General features: G+C 45.3%; 6 protein-coding genes across 6 annotated transcripts; 4 read left to right on the top strand and 2 right to left on the bottom strand.

Annotated features, from left to right (window-relative positions):
• Positions 1 to 172: 172 nt before the first annotated feature.
• Positions 173 to 702, top strand: N7455_007612 (hydrophobin family protein; the record flags this gene model as incomplete). The annotated part of the gene is made up of 3 exons (XM_040958484.1): positions 173 to 452; positions 507 to 592; positions 646 to 702. 3 exons carry the CDS (start codon positions 173 to 175, stop codon positions 700 to 702), a joined length of 423 nt encoding a protein of 140 aa, XP_040811127.1.
• A 512-nt stretch (positions 703 to 1,214) lies between these two features.
• Positions 1,215 to 3,454, bottom strand: rglB (polysaccharide lyase family 4 protein; the record flags this gene model as incomplete). Its single annotated transcript, XM_040958517.2, has 4 exons — positions 1,215 to 2,514; positions 2,562 to 2,576; positions 2,637 to 2,728; positions 2,797 to 3,454. The coding sequence occupies 4 exons, from the start codon at positions 3,452 to 3,454 to the stop codon at positions 1,297 to 1,299; spliced, it is 1,983 nt and encodes a 660-aa protein (XP_040811082.1). The 3' UTR covers positions 1,215 to 1,296.
• A 1,732-nt stretch (positions 3,455 to 5,186) lies between these two features.
• N7455_007610 (uncharacterized protein) lies at positions 5,187 to 6,327 on the top strand (the record flags this gene model as incomplete). Its single annotated transcript, XM_040958433.2, has 2 exons — positions 5,187 to 6,125; positions 6,184 to 6,327. The coding sequence occupies 2 exons, from the start codon at positions 5,187 to 5,189 to the stop codon at positions 6,325 to 6,327; spliced, it is 1,083 nt and encodes a 360-aa protein (XP_040811026.2).
• Positions 6,328 to 6,517: 190 nt separating this feature from the next.
• N7455_007609 (transcription factor domain-containing protein) lies at positions 6,518 to 8,990 on the bottom strand (the record flags this gene model as incomplete). The annotated part of the gene is made up of 7 exons (XM_040958434.2): positions 6,518 to 6,882; positions 6,934 to 7,172; positions 7,236 to 7,649; positions 7,716 to 8,545; positions 8,597 to 8,681; positions 8,742 to 8,826; positions 8,882 to 8,990. 7 exons carry the CDS (start codon positions 8,988 to 8,990, stop codon positions 6,518 to 6,520), a joined length of 2,127 nt encoding a protein of 708 aa, XP_040811109.2.
• A 3,609-nt stretch (positions 8,991 to 12,599) lies between these two features.
• Positions 12,600 to 12,872, top strand: N7455_007608 (uncharacterized protein; the record flags this gene model as incomplete). Its single annotated transcript, XM_040962708.2, has 1 exon — positions 12,600 to 12,872. One exon carries the CDS (start codon positions 12,600 to 12,602, stop codon positions 12,870 to 12,872), a length of 273 nt encoding a protein of 90 aa, XP_040806849.2.
• A 4,172-nt stretch (positions 12,873 to 17,044) lies between these two features.
• On the top strand, positions 17,045 to 17,870 carry N7455_007607 (putative short chain dehydrogenase/reductase; the record flags this gene model as incomplete). The annotated part of the gene is made up of 2 exons (XM_040958550.1): positions 17,045 to 17,081; positions 17,152 to 17,870. 2 exons carry the CDS (start codon positions 17,045 to 17,047, stop codon positions 17,868 to 17,870), a joined length of 756 nt encoding a protein of 251 aa, XP_040811064.1.
• Positions 17,871 to 20,064: the final 2,194 nt, after the last annotated feature.

The following is a 20,064-nucleotide window of genomic DNA, read 5'->3' as shown; positions in this document are numbered from 1 at the left end:
AGTGCAAAAGCGAGAGAGCAGAAAAGAGAACCAGAAAAGCTATAAAAGGCATGATCTTTCCAGTGATCGTTCTTCATTCATTATCCAACTCTCTCATTTTCAAAGTCTTCCACTCTCTCTCAATCTCAACCTTCTTCAATCGCTATTCGCCCTCTTCAAAATCACTATCAAAATGAAGTTCTTTGTCCCTGCCTTCCTTTTCGCTGCTACCGCTATGGCCCTGCCTGGCTCGGGCTCTGCCGCCGGCGTTGCTCCTCATTCCAACAACGAGGTCGAGGACGCAGTGAACAAGTGTGGTGATGGTGCCAAGATGTCTTGCTGCAACAAGATCAACAAGAGCGAGGGTATCAGCCAGAACAACATTGGTGTCCTTTCCAACGTCCTCGGTGCCATTGGTAGCGAGGGTCTCGGTCTTGGCCAGGGCTGCACTCAGCTTGACATCCCCGTCTCTGGTAAGTGATATATCTACTCCACTGAACTGAAGCGCGAGGCTGACCATATTATAGTCCTTGGTGCTGCTGGCCTGACCGACTTCCTCAAGAAGAACTGCCAACAGAGCGTTGCCTGCTGCCAGAACTCCAACTCCCAGGCTGTATGTGCTTCCCCAAGACCATGGAAGAGGAACAGAGTCACTAATTTCAATAGAACGGCAACCTCGTCGGTGTCGCCGCCCCTTGTGTCAGCTTCGGCAGCCTTCTGTAAATTGCATTTCGTCGAGTGCAGCCTTTTCCGCCATGGAAATATCAACGAGAACCATCAAACTTTGTCAATTGCAGCGGTCTCTGCGGGAAAGGTTAAAAATGGATACCAATACGGAGCACATATATGTACACTTGCACCTTCAGGGGCCTCCCTTATCCGGTCTTGTTAGGCCAGCGTTCTCAAATCTGCAAGATCGCTGTTCCCGAGAGTGGACTTTACCATTCATTTGTCTTTCGTTTGTCACCAGTTTCTGGGGCTTTTAACCATTTATGTATTTATTTCTATTGAGAATAGAAGGTCCTTGTATTGATATATTCCTTGTAAAGTGTCTTCATTCTGAATTGTTCTCATAAAGGAGGGAACCCGATTCTATCCACTCATCTCTGTGGGCCGAAAAGATCCACTCGACCATTATTCCATTTGACCTATTAGACTTACTGTGAGCAAGTATCTCGGGCAGCACGGATTGCTTTATTTGCTGACCGAATGAGGCAAGAGTCCCAATGAAACCCAACTACCATGGCCAATGTAAAAAAAATGGATATGAGTTTCATTCGGCTGATTTTGAAAGCGCAGCACGTCATGACAGCTATATCACTTGAGTTCTAATCGGATAGCATCGTATTGTACATAAACAGTGGCAGGGAGAATGGCAGTCTCTGTATCCGTTGCGTTGAAAGGTAAATGCAATCGCAACACATTGTCTCCGACATGTAACCAATCCGCAGGGAACTCCATTCTTGACCCAACTTGGTAGCAGCTTACAGCAGACCGCACAATGCAGCTGCTGGATTGATTGAAACCAACAATGAGAGTCAAGGGGTCTGCCTGATTGTTGATATAACTTTCTAGTGACAAATTGTTGTATGGCTCGCCCGGATTCCATACATCTGTGTTGCCTGCTGCGGTCTTTGCGGCCGCTAACTGTAATGTCAATGTGGCTGTTTTACGCTTGTTCAATTGCTTCGAGTTGAGCTTGAAATGGATGTTCCAGTCGTTTGTTGTGTCATAATCGATGTGGGAATCATTTGCCGTTGGCCCGAAGACTGACCAATGGGCAGAGTTAAGATCAGTCGCAGGGTCGCTAGTACCGACGGTGTAGTTGATACCACCAGGGAAATCGGCACGCCAGTCATAAGCCCCCCAATAGATAAGATACTCGGGAGGATGAAGCGGATGGGTTGGGTCTCTCGCATTGCCACGTCGGAACTCGCCTGACGACTTGTCGGGAATCCCAATTCGCCAGACCTCGGCCCCTGCCGACTCCTGGTTCCAAATATCATGTAGTGCAGTCTGCTTTCCTGCATGAATAATGATTCCGTCGCGCACAAAGTCACCAAAAATTCCCTCTGCGTAGACTGTGAGTCGGTATTTCCCTTCCTTAACACGATCAATGCTAAAGCTTCCATCTGTATTGATATCGGTCCAGTACTGATAGGAGCTTGGAACGGCGCTATTATCTTGGAAGTATTGGCCGTCGACAGTGAGAATAGCAATTGGGCGAACGGCGCCCTTGGGAAGTTTCACGGTTCCCTTGACACTGCCTCGCTGGTTCGAGGGCGCATATCCAACGACATGCTTTGCAATTGAATCATAGAATGCAGCGTTCCAGTGGGGATTTGCGATTTCCTCTGCCTCAGATCTCAGTTCCTGGAGAGATGCCGAGCCCTTGCCGCCATTGAAAAGGTAGAATTGCGGACCAAAGGTTCGATCAAAACCATTTGTGATGTTCGGCGTGCCCTCTCCATGATGGTTTGACACGATATAATTATAAACAATACCGTCCACTGTCAAGTCAGAATGGAGTGGACCCTAAGAGATGTCAGCTCCTGCATCCCACCATGCTCGATATCGCTTACACCATAATATGTATCCTAGAACAAATTTGTTAGATAGGATTCGATCTTAGTGAATATTGAAGCAATATGACCAACCTTGGTATTCATCACCAGCCATGCTCCATATGTTGCCCCATTTGAGGTGCTGCCATCAGCATAGAGACCGTGAACAGTATTATTTCTCCATTCTAAAAGGAGACCGTAATTTAGCCAATGCACCAATCAGTAACCGAAGACGACAGGAGATCAAGCATACGGTTTGAGAATGTATATTTAGTAAAGTACTCAGAGAACTGGGTGTAGTACGCATCGCCTGGCGTGTTGTTGAATGTCCACGTTGCATCTTGAACGACAATTTGCTTCGAAATGGCGTCTTTGCTTGGCAGGGGCGCGGTCTGGACCTCGCTAGACGTCAGATGCGTCCAGAGATCACTATTTGGACGAAACAAGGTTCGGAACTCTTGCAAGTTGCGAAGGTAAGGTGTGGTCTCGTTGTGGTAGGCCAATCGGCTGAACATATGCAATCCAGTCTCGCCATCGCGCAGGAACCAGTACTGTTGGAATTGTTGACCCGTGGGAGTGTATGTGTCACTCAAAATCATGCCTGCATATTTGGTCCCCGTTGAATCTGTACCCTGGACTACCTCCATGCTCGGGGATGTAGCACCAGCTGTGTAGAAGCCAGAAGGGATACAGTAACAGTCAAGATAGGGCCCTATTCCTGTGGATCCTGACTGAGCGCCCAATAAGTCCTGGCCATCGAGAGTGAGATCGACGATCTGACCAACACTCTTCTGAAGAACAGCTGCGAGACGATCATTGGCTAGGGTGATGTAGGTCTGGTTTTCTGCGACGTGTAGCGCTGTGGCAGCAGCAGCCCCCGCCGTCAAGGCTGTCAAAAAGGAAGCCCGCATGTGGGGCGTTGGAAATTGGTGTCCTTTTTTTGACACAGTCATCGTCATGAATTGCTACCTTGTCTTTATAAATGATCCCAACATGTCGGGAAATCAATGCCCCGAACAAGCCGATTGCTTATGGAAGCAAAGAACAGTTCCATTTCTCTTTGCACACGGATTTTGAGATCCGCCAATGGATTGGAAATCCGCCATGAATCATACCAATCGCCTTCAGGTTTAAAATGGGGAAAACTCTCTCCACATCAACCCCACCGGGGGGAGATTATATGGGAAAGTCTGGGGATGCGGGGGGTTGACGGAGAACGGAAAAATAGGTCGGTCATTGTTCACCCGAGATTGTTCTTAAAGTGAATATTCTCATTTGCGAAAGTATTTGGTCAACCGCAGTGGGAGAGAAATGGGACAAATGGGACAAATGGGGGAAAAGGGATAAAAGAAAATGATGAGAGGCCCAGAGGACTTTGTTGCCTGAAGTATCAGGCACCACACATTCGGCTTGTCTGACTAGCTGTCTACCTAAGCAACGTTATTAACCTTGGAATAGAACAAGAAATCTTGGAATCTTGGAACTCAATATATTAGTCACACTAATATACATCATTTGCTCCATCAAACTATCGCTAACCCATCATTCGGCCATGAAAACTGCCGATTGAGCTCCCAGCCTCCATCGGAAGGCCAACCCCGATGGAATCCAGTTCAAGTTTGACACCTTCGCTACCCAGTAGATCTCCCAAGTTCCGTATATGCCTTGATACACCTTATGAGCCACTCCAATGGGGTGGTAGAGTCGACTAGATGTAGGTATTGGGAAGTTATCCGGGGGTTCGGGTCACATCCCGAAGGCCTTCTGGGCCAGGGTCCGATGGTATACCTCTAACCTCGGGTTGCTGCACCGGTCTGGATCGGCAATATCAGCGCAGAATTCAGTTGGTGCTCCAATGAAGCTTCCTGATATTGCAAATGGCCAACATTAGTGCGGCGGCAATCCGTTGCCAAATATTCCCCCACACCCCGTCCGCACCCCATCGACAGCTCCCATGGGGAGTCTTGGGATCTACGAAGGGGAAATTTAATATTTAGCATTGCCCCTTTACCACCTCCTTTGCTTCGTTCCCGGCCTGTTCATTTCTATTTTATTTTGTTGGAATTATTCTCTCTATGTTTGGCACGGATCTTGACTATGAGGTATTGCCGCAAATCTACTGAAAATTCAATATATTGTTCATTTGGCTGGGGCTTTCGCTCGTCTACCCCAAGATGACAGTTGGTATTACAGAAGATATTGCCCCTGGTAGAACCAGACCAAGTCACAACATGAAAAGGACTAGGTCCAAGACATCAGTTCACTTAGAAAATATGGAATCAACTCCCCAAGAATGCAAGGTCCCAGATGACGGAATATGGGAGAACGAATCACCACAAAATCCACACAATTGGCCCCGGTGGAAGAAGAATGCTCAGATTCTGATGGTGGCATTTCATTCAATGATGGGAACCTCGATGGCAGCCGGTATCATCCCCGCTTATGATACCTTCGCGGAGCAATACAATGTGACGGTACCAGATGCCAGTTATTTAACCTCATGCCAGGTATGTGTGCTGTCTGTTGAACTCCTAATCTTGCTTTGGCAACTTTCTCATCGAACCATCAACATCATCTAGATCCTCCTTCTCAGCCTATCCCCCCTGATATGGAATCCTGTCACTGATGTCTATGGCCGATACCATGTCACGCTCCTCTCTCAGTATTGGAAAACATGGTTTGCAAAATTGGGGGCGCGAGGTGTACTTCCTACGGCGGACAAATGGCTACTCGAGTTCTGACGGCCTTTCTGATCTCCCCCCTATTGGCAATGGGAGTGGTGTAGTAACAGAGCTGTCTGAACCCGAGCATCGGGGGAAAAAGCTAGGCTGGTGGACTCTGATGACCACCATTGGTACACCAGCAGGCCCATTCTTTATGGGATTCGTGATCAAACATATTGGTGTTCAGTGGATCTTTTGGATCTTTGCTATCCTCAACTTTTGCCAATTTTTGGTTTATCTTGCGATTGGTGATGAGACCATCTACAATCCCGACAACGAGCGCAAAGAAACTGGATTCTGGGATAAGCTAATTCCACGGAAGATCAGCTCTCATTCTCTTAAACCTCTGGATTTCGTTGCACTGTTTTCTCTGGCGAAGTATCCACGCATTCTGACTATAGCATGCGCCCATGCTATTACTTTCTGCTATGGCAATATTGCCTTGATTGTTGAAATGCCTATCGCGTTTGGCGAAAAGTTTCACTTCGATGCTCAGCAGATTGGATTACAGTTCATTGCTATTATTATCGGTTGTGTGTTGGGAGAACAAGTTAGTGGACCTATGTGTGATTGGTTCTTAGAGCGCATTCGCAAATCCAGGGGCAAGTCATGTCCGGCCGATCGTCTATGGTTATCTTACATTGCCTTTGCTACGGTTTTCGCTGGTCTTTTGACCTTTGGCTTCCAGTTACAACATGCGACCACTTGGAATGTCACGCCCTGTGTTGGTGCTGCCATTGGAAGTTTCGGTAATCAGATGCAGACGACGACTCTCACAACATTTGACGTGGAGAGTAGACAAGAACGGGCTAGTCAGGTTGGTGTCTTTGTCAATGTTTGCCGACAATTGTATGGATTTGTAAGATTATACCGAGATTTTGATACTTCATGTTCGATCACTAATATGCTACCTACAGGCTGGACCGTTTTATTTCCCCGACATGTTCACTGCGTTGGGCTTTGGTGGAGCTGCGGGTGTGATGGTTGCGATTATTGGTGGATGTGCTCTACTTCCAACCATCGCAGTCCAATTCATTTCGACTCGTGCGGAGAAGCGCTAGTAGCAGTTGGTCCTGCATTTTATTAAATTGTTTCGGAATAGTCTGTCGGAATTGATGGCTTTTTGCCCTGGACCGTAAAAGGAAAACCATCGGGATAGGCATCGTCTCAGCTAACTAGACGCAATTGAGTGTATTTCCTGAATCCTCACTTAACTAACTATAGACCTTGTAAATCCAAGGGTTTAGGTATCTAGAAAAGGTTGCTCGGAACACTGTTTAACCACGACATATCTTGAAAATCAGGAAACTCAAAGCTATCCAAGATAGCCGCATTCATTCCTTCGCCGAAGGACATATCATTCACTGCACTTGCGTTGGCTCCTATCTCACTACCAGGCATGTGGTTCGTTGGCAGCAGACCTTCAGAGGTAACTTGCTCGTAAAGAATTTCAAGGGCCGCTACACAGCGACGAGCGGATGTGCTATAACTTTGGTATTTTCGAAGAACTTCCAGTGCATAGTTCCAAGACTGCGCGATGGAGGTTTCTGTGACCTCGGCAAGGATTGCAGAGCACAAACGGCCAGCGATTAAGACAGTGGCAGAAGTATAAACGTCTGGATAAGTCAGAATCTCGAAGTAGTACACCGGGGAAAGTCTGAACGAACAAAGGATGTTATACCACCAAGCTGGCAGGGGCCCACCGGTCCCATCAGCAGGGACATTATTGTAGATTAATTGGATAGACTCTTGGGCAGCTTTGACACATATGATAGAGCACTGTAGCGCGACACGATGGGGGAAGGAGTCATTCGCCGAGATTAATGGATCTGTTGTGGCATTATCTCGAACAGCACAGTATTTAGAGAGTGTTGGGCGAAACAACAGCATCCGCACGTGTAGAAATCTGTAGGAGCACATTGGTTAGTTATTGCAGACTGCCTCGGACATATCAGTACAAATCACGGACCTCGCACGCAAGACAATGCTTTGACGGTAAAATATAGGATTTGTGGATACCATTGAGGAATCCCAACGCAGGTGTGGGAGAAGGCTTCGTGTCCATCGAGTGAGAGAGCGGTCGAGCTCAAAGATAGTCCGCTCTCCCTCGCTTGGAACATTGTCGAAATAAAAGTTATGGACATCTTCCGTATGATCGTCGGAAATTGGTTTGTAAAGGCTAAGAAGCACATCGTTCATGATCTCATAAAGTTCTAATGATTTAGCGTAGAATGCCATCATTGAAGGTCGATCAAGAGGCTGGGAGACCTCTTTACTACACCCAGATGGAATATATTCATCATCAACAGCGGCTGGCAGAGGAACCGCTCCACTAGAAGCCTTTGAGATCATCGCAGGGCGACCAAATGTCATAGATATCACCCTTTGAGAACATTTAAATAAGAACCATGCAAGAGATTAGCCGGTGAGGGCGTAGTTTTGAACATACCGATCCATTAGAATACAACCGTGCCATATTTTGCGGGCCAATTGTTGCTCTTGGAAGCTTCGAAGGCGAGCAATGTTCTGGGGAAGATGGAGACCCAAACTTTGAGCATTACGGATCGCGAGTCCGGTGACAATCCAACACTGATGTGCAGAATCGGTACTTTGCAGATACTGGGCCATGAGAAGTAAACATTGAATCAAACCTGCTGATCCAGTATCCCAGAGGTTAAATTGAAACAAGCCTTTCGCCCGCGAGAAAAAAGCATCTGCTGACGCCTCACGCTCTTTTGGTGGGACAAAATCTGCCAACTGACTTGCCAAGGCGAAGATGACATTCAGCGTGCACATCAGCATGTTTTCGTCATATTCCAGACTATCACCGGTCCAGATTTTCATATACTCAGTTTTCATCTCAGCGGGGATGAGAAACGGATATAACGGGAAGACGTATTCCCAGTAAACCTCCATGAGACTATCGGCCATTTTTCGAGGGGGAAGCACATAGTTTGCGACCGAAGACTGATGTCTTTCGCCCCGCGTTGGCATCAGGCTTGAAGGAACAGCTAGATGGGGAACTGAAGATCTTCGGTGAGGTGATGCAACTCTCCTGTCGACCGCCGTTCTAATTTGACGCATGAATCCTGCTGCGCTAGAGCTTCCAAAGAAACCTTGACTTGGGCGTTCTTCCTCTACAGCTCCCATCATAGCGTTCACCCCGTCTCGCTGACCCGTGGGCGTGGATATGTCAGCCTGGCTGTGGGTGCTTCGTGTATAGTTTCCAGGCGTTTCCGGCTGGATATTACCAGGTGTTGGCGATAGCAGATTTGTCTGCTATAATAAGACCCATTAGACAGTGGAACCAAAGCGGTATGATACACCAACCGGCGTCCATTCTGATCCATGACCCTTCTCTGAGTATCGTGGGCTTTCAAGTTGTTGGATCCGAGTTTCTAGCTTGGATATATAACTATCAGAACAGAGATTAGCAACCAAAGGCTGATTTAGTCGTAGAATTGTTAGCGCTTACGTTTGCCTTGCTCGCTTTTTCTCTAACTCCCCTGTATAGACGCATTGGAGCCCCTGGTCGGTTCTCTTGCTGCATGGCCCACACACTTCATTGAGTCAGCACGGGTCGCATTCCGTCCGCACCCATCGCAAGGAACATACCCGGTTGTATCCCATCACAGCGAACTTTTCTTGCTCGACAATCATCACATGCAACAGCAATCTTCCGACGTTTTGTTCTGGGTTGGGAATCAGACAATGAGTGGTCCATGATGGCAGTCATAAAAGGAAGTTTGGAAACGAAGAAGCATAGACAGTTCGGGATTCTATCCGAGAGATTCCATGCGGCAGATACCAGAGACCAGGGCGACCTGAAGCGCATAATATCACGTGCTGTGTTTTAGGTAAGCCCCGCCGAAGATGGGGAATTGATAGGGACACCCCAACTTTTGTAAGGACACCTAGACTGCGACATCGCCCGTCCATGGGCACCTAGGAGGTGCCCAAGGCCCGTCCACGGTGGGCCTTGGGCTATTTGGATTTTCGAGTGCCCGTCCATAACGCCCAAGGCCCACGGGCATGCCCACGGCGGGCATGCCCACGATGCCCACCATTGCATAAAGTCACCCAAAATGGACGTATAACTCGCTGACTTTGCATAATAAATAACTGTTATTTACACCTGTTTTGCCAACTCCATGTAAAATGGCAGTTTTAATCTACAATATCTATAAATTTTACTGAAATATCTATGTATATGAGAAACTAGTATATATATGATACGAATTGGAATAAAATTTTAATCGAAATATATCATGTTGTGTGGTATTTTTATTAACTTATCAAATCATACTGTAACAGCTTGAAGATATATATTCAAGTCAGTGGTATATGCCTGGCATTTTCCGTAAGTAAAATACTACTTATGGATTCTACTTTATCTCTCACTCTGGTATATTTCTTATAGGTAGATCGAAAGATAATTAGTATAATTCTTATTTTATAAGCTTATATCACTAAATTCTGTCAATTATATCACTCAAAGACTTGTGTTATTATTCTGGGAGTTTTAAATCCTTCGATTGTAACTCAAGATGGGCGTTTAGGTATGTTCCCATGGGCGTGCCCACGGGCGTACCCACGGGCATGCCTATGGACAAAGACACTTATAGCCAATTAGCTTATAACATATAGTGGGTCTACACTCAATTTACGATCTATCAGATCTATACAAAGCACCCCTTTTACTAGTAATCCTCGTTTTATACGGTCGCAAGTTACCTATTGTAAGTTCAGATCACTCACTCTCCTATAGTCGTTATATTATCCCTTACATCACATTAACCATGTCCCAACCTAGTGCCTATACCGTAGGGCCTTCTTCACTTCCTCCGAGCTCCCAACCAGACCTCTCCTACGTCGCCGATATATTTGATCCTAACCTTGATCCAAATATTGATCCCAGTCTCTTCAACAGCTAACAGACTTCTATCTCACTGATAGAGTCCGAGTTCACTCAACCGGCTATTCTTGATTGCTCTCTCAAACGCGTCGGCCCCGATCGGAGAAAGTAGTTTATCCTCTACGACGCGATGAATAACGCGTCTAAAGTAAAGTTTATCGAGTGGTGGCGTACCATAGTACGCGGTAGTAGTACTGAGACACAATAAAGGCTACGATGGGATGCAAAACATATATCAGATGTCTGGGAGAACTTCGACCAGGTAGCACATCATATTATAGGCGAACCTTTAGTTATGTGTCGGACGTGTGGGGTTATATTGCCTCATCCAAGTATAAAGCAAAGCGGCACTAATACACTTAAGCGGCATCTAGCCTTAGGCAAATGCTAAAAGGGTGGTAAAAGTAAGTCTATATAATAGTCGATTAAGGAGACCATACAGTATATACTGGTAAGTCTTATATGATTATACCCTTTAAGATAACTAATATATTATATATTAGGCACTAGAGTTATCTTATAACTCAAAATTCTCGAATGATGAATGGGAAAGAGAGCAGATTGAATGTCTTACTAGTCTGAACCTCCCTTTCCGGATACTTGAGAGGAAGCAATTTGCTTCCTTGATTCGAATGGCATAAAAGGCTCTAGCTGAACCCACTTTACTCTATCCTCGCACTGCTTAACGCCGGCTTAAGAAATTGGTCGACGAGGAGTAATATACAATTATCGCTACCTTACCATAAGATGCGAAGCTCTCAATCGCCCTCGACTGCTGGACATCGCCTTTTCAGTAGGCATTCATAGCAATCATAGGGTACTTTATCGACCGAGACTGGAATTACCGTGAGCTCCTACTTGGTTTCGAACCACTTGATGGGGCGCATTCTGGTGTGAATCTAAGTGAAGTACTTATGGAGATCTTTAAGAAGCTTGATATTACTGATCGTGTGTTAGCGATTATATCAGATAACGCGTTAAATAACACAACTTTAGTATAGGCAGTTCAAGACTCTATTGACTCCCTTGAACTACCGAATAGCCCGGTGGTTGTTCGAATCCCTTGTCTTGCACATGTTATCCAGCTAAGCCTTCGCGAGCTACTTGGATCGGTGAAGGCCGATCCCTAGAACGATACCACAGATCGGAATGTTTCAGATGTCTAAGCCTAAGCCTAAGCTCGATCGCTCCGTACTTTATAGAGTGAATAAGTCATTGTACAAACCCTTATCAAGGTAAGTGTATCACTTTGTTTATCACTTAATATATCTAATAACTATCTAGATTCGAGGGCTTGCTGTGTTCATTAATGTAAGCCCCTAACGTCGCGATGATTTCTTCCGTCTCCAGACTAATGGAGCAAAACTTGCGCCTATTTAAGATGTCCGCACCCGCTGGAATTCTACCTTCTTGATGCTTCGTCGTGCGAAACGCCTTAGCAAGCCCTACGATGAATACTATGATAATATTGGGACTCAGAAATATAAACTCAGTAAGGCAGAATGGCGGTAGGTCGACTACCTTCTATATATCACAGAGCCGTTCTATCGCTTTACCACAGTGCTTTTAAAGACTAAAGAGATAATAGTATATTATGTTTTTAGTATTTATAACGCCCTCTTTGAGCACTTCGAGGAATCGATTGCACGACTCACTCCGAAAACCATACCTTAGAAGAAGGCGATGCTATAAGCCCTTAATGCTGGGATGGTAAAGCTTACCTCTTACTACACAAAGACGAAAGAGATCCATGGTAGTCTCTACGCGATTAGAACAATTCTTGTACCCCAGTATAAGCTTCACTTCTTCTTAAGTAAGGCGTGGGGTATATCGGAGAACGACATAAACTGGAGTGATCAGTATAAGGAAACGCTTCGCTAGTTCATAGCTCCTTACGCCTAAAGACACACTCAGACACGGTCCCTACGAGAAGAGCAACCCCCTAAGCGTCACTCAGCCAGTATAAGTGACCTAGACGCCCTCCTTGACCTTCTGCCTCACATCCACTCTGATCTATTAACGTCGGAGCACGAACTTGCTAGATACCTTGAAAAGCGTACGTTATATTCACTGTTATTACGAGTAGGAATACTAATACCTATGATAGTAAGGAGAAAGGTCGATCCTTTACAATTCTGGAAGGAATATGAGAATGAATTCCCAATTCTTTCCAGTGTTGCTCGCGACATTCTCTCTATTCCTGTAACAGGCGCTGGAGTTGAACGTCTTTTCAATTCAGCACGGGATGTCTGCCACTACCGATGTGGGCGGCTGAGTGCGAAGACAGTCCAGGATATCATGATGTTCCGGTGTAAAACCCAGTTCGACATTGAAATAGAAGAACTACCCGATGAGGATACGTCCTTGGATTCAATGTAAGAAGCAGACGAACAGAGAGAGGCTGAGCTTACCACTAATATGCCTGAACCAATCAGCGATGGTGAGGATTCCGAGGATAATGATCCTGTTGGACTGATCGAGTATGAGTTTATAATGGAGAGTCAGCTTCCTCGTCCTTCTATAGTGCTAAGTACGCGGAAGCGACAGAGAAGTGAGCTAGTCGACAGCGAAGATGAGAGCAGTCCTCATCTCCCTCATTATGGAGATAAGGGTAGCACTCAAAAGCGCCCTGGTTTAAGAGAAGCAAGGAAGCGTGGCAAACCTAATGATGATCAATTTGTATCGTATTAGTGTGAATGTATGAATATAATGAATGCCTAAGTCATTATGTAAAGGCTTCCAAGGCTCATTTCTGACCCCGGTCAAAAAAGTGACAATGTGTCAAGTTGTTGTATAAAGGCTTCTAAAGCTCATTTCTGACCTCGGTCAGAAAATTGACAGTAGTATCAAGTCATTGTACATGTAATCGAATTACTCAAAAATACAGAGAAAAAATGCACAAATAATGCAGGTCACGAGGTCAAGAAATTCTGCTTACTAAAAAGGCCCATGGGCGCCCACGGTGTCCATGGACAATGGGCCCTAAGGATAGGGCCCGTCCATGGGCGTATGGATAGTGCCCATCGCCCGCTTACATAAGGCCCGTGGGCACTGCCCACCCGCCCGTCCATGGGCGATGTCGCAGTCTAGTTTGAGCCGCTTAGTGGAACACACTCTAGTGTCAACTTTAGTGCTGTTCTATTACAGCTTCTACAGAAGTACAATTTAACCGATCGAGTGCTTACAATCACTACCGATAATGCATCAAATAACAACACCTTGGTAGCAAGCATCCAAGAAACGGTCCAGTCCCTTAACCTTAGCGATAATATAGCAATTGTTCGAGTTCTATGCATGGCCTATGTTATCTAACTAAGTTTGAAGCAACTTCTCGGTTAGATGAAGGCAGAGCCAAAGAATAACACTACTCAAGTCGAATAGACTGACTGCCAGGAGCAATCAGTTCGTTCTAGGCATCAGAAGCGGGAGATCATTAACACTCTTAATAAGGTTTGCTCCTCTAAGAGTTATAGAAGATCTAATTCTAACCTAGTTTTAGCTTCGAAGCTTAGCCGTTTTTATTAACGCGAGTCCACAGCGCTGTGAAGCTTTCTGTAGTCTTCAGATAAGCTCTAAAGCCCTTGTTCCAATATAGGACGTCCGTACGCGATGGAATTCGACGTTCTTAATGCTTCGCCGTACTAAACGACTGCAATCTACCTTAGATGAGTTTTGTTCGAAGTATGGCCATCCTTACCTCCAGCTTGATCAAGAGCAATGGCGCCAGATTGATTATCTACTCTTGATCACACAGCCATTCTTCCGGTTCACGACTGCACTATCAAAGACAAAGGATGTCACTGTCCATCTTATCTTTGCTATCTATAACAAGCTTTTTGATCATCTTGAGAAGTCGATTAAACAGCTTACAAGGAAGAACGTAGCCTAGAAGAAGCTCATACTTACCGCTCTTTATGCGGCCGAAGAAAAGCTGAGACAGTACTATAGCAAGACAGAGGATGTCCATAGTGATCTTTTCGCTATTGGTATAATGCTTACTCCACAGTATAAACTCCGGTTCTTCCGGAGTAAAGACTGGGGCGGCGGCCCCGAGTTGGTTACTAGATATCGGCAAAGCTTTATAGACTACTTTGAACCGTATAAGCAACGTCGATCGGAGGAACAGACCGGTAGCAGTCAAGAGCCTTCTACGCTTAGTTTAAGCCTAGATCTTAATTATATGATTGGCCTTCCGGTACCTCCAGCTTTTCAACAGGACGAGCTCGCAAGATATCTTGATGGTAGTAAGTATGCTCTCTCTGCAAATTACTAAATTTCGCTACTAAATATACATTAGCAACTACTCCTACTGTAGCAATACGCACATTCTGGAAGGAAAACCAGGCTACATTCCCCACACTTGCAAAGCTCGCGCGTGATGTTCTCTCGATCCCTGCCACTGGCGCGGGTGTTGAGCGGCTATTTAATACTGCTCGGGATGTTTGTCACTATCGACGAGGTTCACTGAGTGCTACAACAATTCAGGAGCTTATGTTGTATCGTTATACAATAGAATTTCAGATTGAGGAAGATACAATTGCTTTTCGGAAAGAGTATCTTTCTGAGGGGGAAACAGAAGTGGAGAATAAAGAGAAAGATAACCAATAACTTGAAGATACCGTGGAGCCGATTAGTGATAATGAGGAGGATAACAGCGATGGTACGCAAGAGGTTGTACTCTTTGTTCAAGCTGAATCAGTAACGCAAGGTCTCTCAGAACGTGTTCTTGGAAAGAGGAGAAAAAGTGTTACATCTGAACCGGATATTGAAGGATATAATGATGACAACGAGGAAGAGGTTCCTCTACCCGAGACTCAATAGCGTGTCTCTGGAAGATCTAGAAAGCGCCCACGGCATCATGATGATCAGTTTATAGTTTATTAGTTAGTTATACAATTGAAGCTGTTCATACTCAATCTAGTTCCTTCAAAAGTATACCGCTTGTAAGCCAAATACATATAAATACAGCACAGAAATGTACAATTTATGTATATCACAAGATTATCTATGTTTGCATTGTTTATCAACCCGTGGGTAACCCGCGGGTTGGGTACGGGTCTAATATCAAAACCCGTACCCGACCCTGGGTCCGAACTTTGAACCCAAAACCCGCCAAGAAATGGGTATGGGTCGGGTAAAACCCGTCTACCCACGGGTAAGGGCGAGGCCTATTCTACATAACTTATGCATATCACGAGGTTAGTCGTGTTTGCACTGTTTACAGTGCTGCAGCACTCCCGCTGCAGCACTGCAGCACCGAACCAAGTGTCTGGTGCTGCCAAGCCTTGGTGCTGCAGCACCGGACCAAAGGCCTAGTGCTGCGGGACTTGTCAAGGCCTAGGCTCACCTACACCGGGAAAGGGTGTAGGTGAGTGCTTAGTCACAATTAGATCCTCGTCCTGTCTCCTCGTACAAACATGTCAAACATCTACAAGTCGGAAACATCTGGCAGAAAACTCTAAAGTCAGGGCGGCTAGTTACGGCAGAAAGTACGGTCCAGTCCCGATCGTCACAATATTATCAAAAAGGAGGTTCTAATATGTGCCTATATTCGGCTAATAGATATAGATATTATATATATATTTCGATATATATATTAGGAAAGCTTCTAATTTTTATATAAAACTACTAATATCTCCCTATATAACTACCTATACTAACTATATATAGCCTATATAAGAACACCTATCTTGTTACGATCTGGAAGAGGTGCGAAGGAGGATTCTGCCATTAGATTCCGACTTCGATGGATGTTTGCATAGTTTGTTTGTTGTTCGACCAGGACCCCACAAAGGTCCTGTGAGACTTGTTTCCTCTCTTCCTCTTTTCTTCCTTTCTCTGTACTTAGTATTTTCGTTTAATGCACTCTTTACTTTGAAGAATTGGCTGGTAACATATCTTATTATATAATATAATAATTTTTAGTAATTTTTAGTAATTTTTAGTAATTTTATATATTCTATATATTTTATTTAGAGAAGTAACTATAATAAATTCCAAATGGCCGCAATTTATAATACCTTCCCGCGTAAGATACCAATACGGTATTAAATTATTAGTACTACGCTCCTAATATAAGACCGATACGGAGCGGTATCGCGATCCGTATCAAAATCCGCCGGTCGCACCCCAACAAAAAAGAAGTCGCGATTTCAACTTAACTATTTAACCCCTTCCCGACTAGATATCGACTCCAAATTAGGCATAAACCCTCGTATATAACCAGAATAGAAGTATACAAATTTTCAGAGCGATTGGACCCCGGGAGTTCAGGTATTTCTGACCCCCAAATACCTGAACCTGCCCCACTCTCCGGGAGCCAATCAGAACACTCCAAATCCAAATACCTGGCAGGTATTTGATCGGGGAATAGAGTTAGGTCAAGGAACAGCAGTCCCTTAGCTTATGCAGGGGCCATAGGATCAATAGCGCAGAGAGATCGGTGTTAACCAGGCCCGAGGCATGTTAAACAGTGCATCGGGGTTAACGGACTTAAGGTGCGGTCCTGCGTTGGTCCCAGTGCGGCCCATTTTGTGATGGGATTTGTGATATTTGTTTTTTTATACTTCTTTGATGATTGGCCGTTTGGACGTTTCTTTCACCTTTTTATTGGGCCTGTGGGTATCCCTTTCACTTGAGACGTCATCGGCCTAGAGACTCTTATGTCCGATGGGGATCTATAAGATACGGAGATGAAACGATTCGATTCCCTCTTATATCTGAATCTCATCTTCGACTTGAGGGGTTACCTTTTCTGCATTCTTCTGCTTTCACATATCTAATACTCTATACAACATATTGCCTCGTTTCGCTCTCCCGAACAGTCTCTGAAAACCCTTCGCTCTACTGTTTATTTTACGACAATGACGGTCGCATCTCAGAAGATCGTGCTGATCACTGGTAATTCAAAGGATGCGAAATGTTATACATCGAGACACCGAGGCTAACCCGCCGAGTTGGACTCATACAGGCGGGAACCAGGGCATCGGATACGAAACAGCCAAGAACCTCGTGCAAACATCAGCCACCTACCATGTCATTCTGGGCAGCCGGAGGCTGGAGAACGGAGAGGAGGCCGTGAAAAGGCTCCAGGCCGAACCAGACGTAAAGGGAACGGTGTCCGCAATTCAACTCGACGTCACAGACGACCAGTCCGTGGATGCCGCCGCGGAGAAGGTGGCGGCAGACTACGGCCGTCTGGACATCCTCGTCAACAATGCCGGGATTGTGTCGCTGGCGAACCCCCCGTCCAGAGAAGAATATCGCAAGGTGCTGAACACCAACGTGGTTGGCTCTCTCAGCATGACCGAGATCTTCCTGGAGCTGTTGCAGAAATCTAAAGAGCGCCGCCTGGTGTTCGTGTCCTCCAGCGTGGGCTCAATCTCCCAGGCCGCCGACCCGACCTCCAAATACTACAGTGCCAACGGCTTCGAGTACCGATCCAGTAAGGCAGCATTGAACATGCTCATTGTGCTCTACTGGAACCGTCTGCAAAAGGAAGGGTTCAAAGTCCACGGGGCAGACCCCGGCCTGTGTGGGACGAACTTCACCGGGAACGCGCAGTCATTGCTCGACCGGGGTGCTGCCACCCCTGCTCAGGGCGGCGAGCGTATTGCGACTGTGATCATAGGTGAAAAGGATGCTGATGTAGGACGGGTGATGGGAGAGTATGGGGTTTCTCCTTGGTAAATGTACATTCCATCTTGTAACACGCTCGAGTTGGTTTGGCCGTCACCCTTGAGTCGGACTCGTTTGAATATATGTTGTAGTGGAGTACTACGTGGGGTAAAAGTAGAAGAAGAAGTTGTTAATTGTCAAACTATTAAATCAGGGGTTTAAATACCCTCTCCATGTAAAACCATCCGAAGACTACTCAGTCTGTCAAACATAGACACCTGCATGTTCAACGATATCCACTGGAAATTGCCAGGCAACAGATGGTATAAACAATGCATAAATGCACAAATGCATAACTATTTTACGAACCGAGCCGTGACCCACTTCCCCTCGTAGGAACCTTGGAACTTCCCCACGTTCAAGTTTAAATCCTTAACTTAGATCCCTTAAACCGAGTCCCTTCAACAAAGCTATCTTTTTCACTATGGGAGGCGACCAATACTCCGTCCCGGCGGAGGCTCAGAGGCTCCTGGAAGAGGGGATCCTGCGGAATCTTCTGATGCCCGACCTCGTCGGCCCGACGTTTTACCAGGCCTGATCCAGGGATTCAACTAATCAAGGTCATAAATAAACATGGCTATATTATACACTAGACTTCATAGAGAGTGCTTAAGAAAAGTCCAATTTTATTAAAATTTTATAGTATTCTAGCACTTAGAGATTTACCACGTGTCGATATTCAAAGATATATATCTTATGTACATAGTAATAAGTGCGTCTTTCTATCAAAGTATAACATTTTCAATAGTCAACTTATTTATAGCTTTATAGTGTTGAATAATACACTACAAAGTACGTGTCAAAAGTAAATTGTAATAATGTCTAATCTCATCATACATGGAAATGAAGCCATATTTATGTCTTTCCTTTAGCCCTGTAGAATCATCTATGTCTTTCCATGACAATTGCTTTTCGTGATGAGAATCGGAAAGAATTGTAGGCAATGAGCGGTGTCATTCCTAAGCACTGTATTCTTCCATGTTCTCATGGTTCGTACATGGATTGGTGAAGGCGACCATGCCTGGGAGCCAGTCCGAATTGCAATCTCGAGTCATGATTTCAGGATCCTCGAATTGTGTGGTGGAATGGTTGATAAAGGCGTCAAACTGCATCAATGCCGCTAGTCTCAATTCCGTAGGAGTCTTGAATTCTTGGCATGTAGAAAATGCAAGATTTGACACGTTGCAGAAGAAGCAACAATATATGCATGGAATCAATTAGGGTTTAGCGTTGAATAAAGTCCATGACAAATCCAACATGTTAATTATGGCGAATTACCTTGAACTTTCAACATATAGTATTAAAATTAAAGCTAAAAGATAGCTAATCATCCCTGATGTCAGGTGATCCTGTAGGTCATGCAACTGATCCGATATATCAGACATCCACAGGCATGCCCAACAGATCCCAAAACGGCAGCGGATCAGTAGGGTTTCACCCTGCGTTCCCGAAACGGTAGCAGGCTGATAAGGTGTCATCCTGCGAGTCCCGAAACGGTAGCGAATCGGTAACATTTCATCCTCGGCCCTTGGCATAAATAGTTGGGATCCCCCCCAGGATAGGCTGGCAAGAATTATTCTTGCAATTTTACAAGGCAATACAAGCACTGTCTCTCATCCTCCAATTGGAACCATTATAGCTTACCTGGTCGACAGGCCTTACACCTGCATACCTGTATACCTTCACACGAAAGGAGCGTAACCAAAGACTGCGGAAGTACCATAGATATAGTGACACCATTGCCGAGGTGTTTTGCTCAATCTCAAACAATCCAGGTGTCTCACGTCCATGAGTGGCCCCGTTGCTGTGGTTCAAGTCTAAAGTCGATGACTATCAGCCCATTCTTGGACTATTACACAAGGGATACCACCCCAGAGGACTTCGCCGTTTGGAATCCATTTTTTAGATTGAAACTACTCTTGGATGTAAAATTTATCTTTGAAAATGATAACTGACGGAAGGGCCCATCCCTAAGCATTAAGAGCTCATCGATAAAGCCCAGAATACAGTACTTCCCGAAACTGGTGTCACCACCCACACTCTTGGATCGTTTATCTAACCCTAACGCTAAGATCTATGCCATATTAGGAATGAACTCGGAATAGTAATATTCCTGTAAGATTACCCATAGTTACAGTCTTTTACTTTAAGGATACCTAAATTCATGTATCGTAACTGTATAGAGCAGCTATTATAGTTAGAACTT

Source organism: Penicillium solitum, assembly GCF_028829755.1.
Source record: "Penicillium solitum strain IBT 25940 chromosome Unknown utg000005l_segment0_segment0, whole genome shotgun sequence".
Taxonomy (NCBI): domain Eukaryota; kingdom Fungi; phylum Ascomycota; class Eurotiomycetes; order Eurotiales; family Aspergillaceae; genus Penicillium; species Penicillium solitum.
The sequence above is the reverse complement of the archived record's forward strand: the minus strand, read 5'-3'. Positions and strand labels throughout refer to the sequence as shown.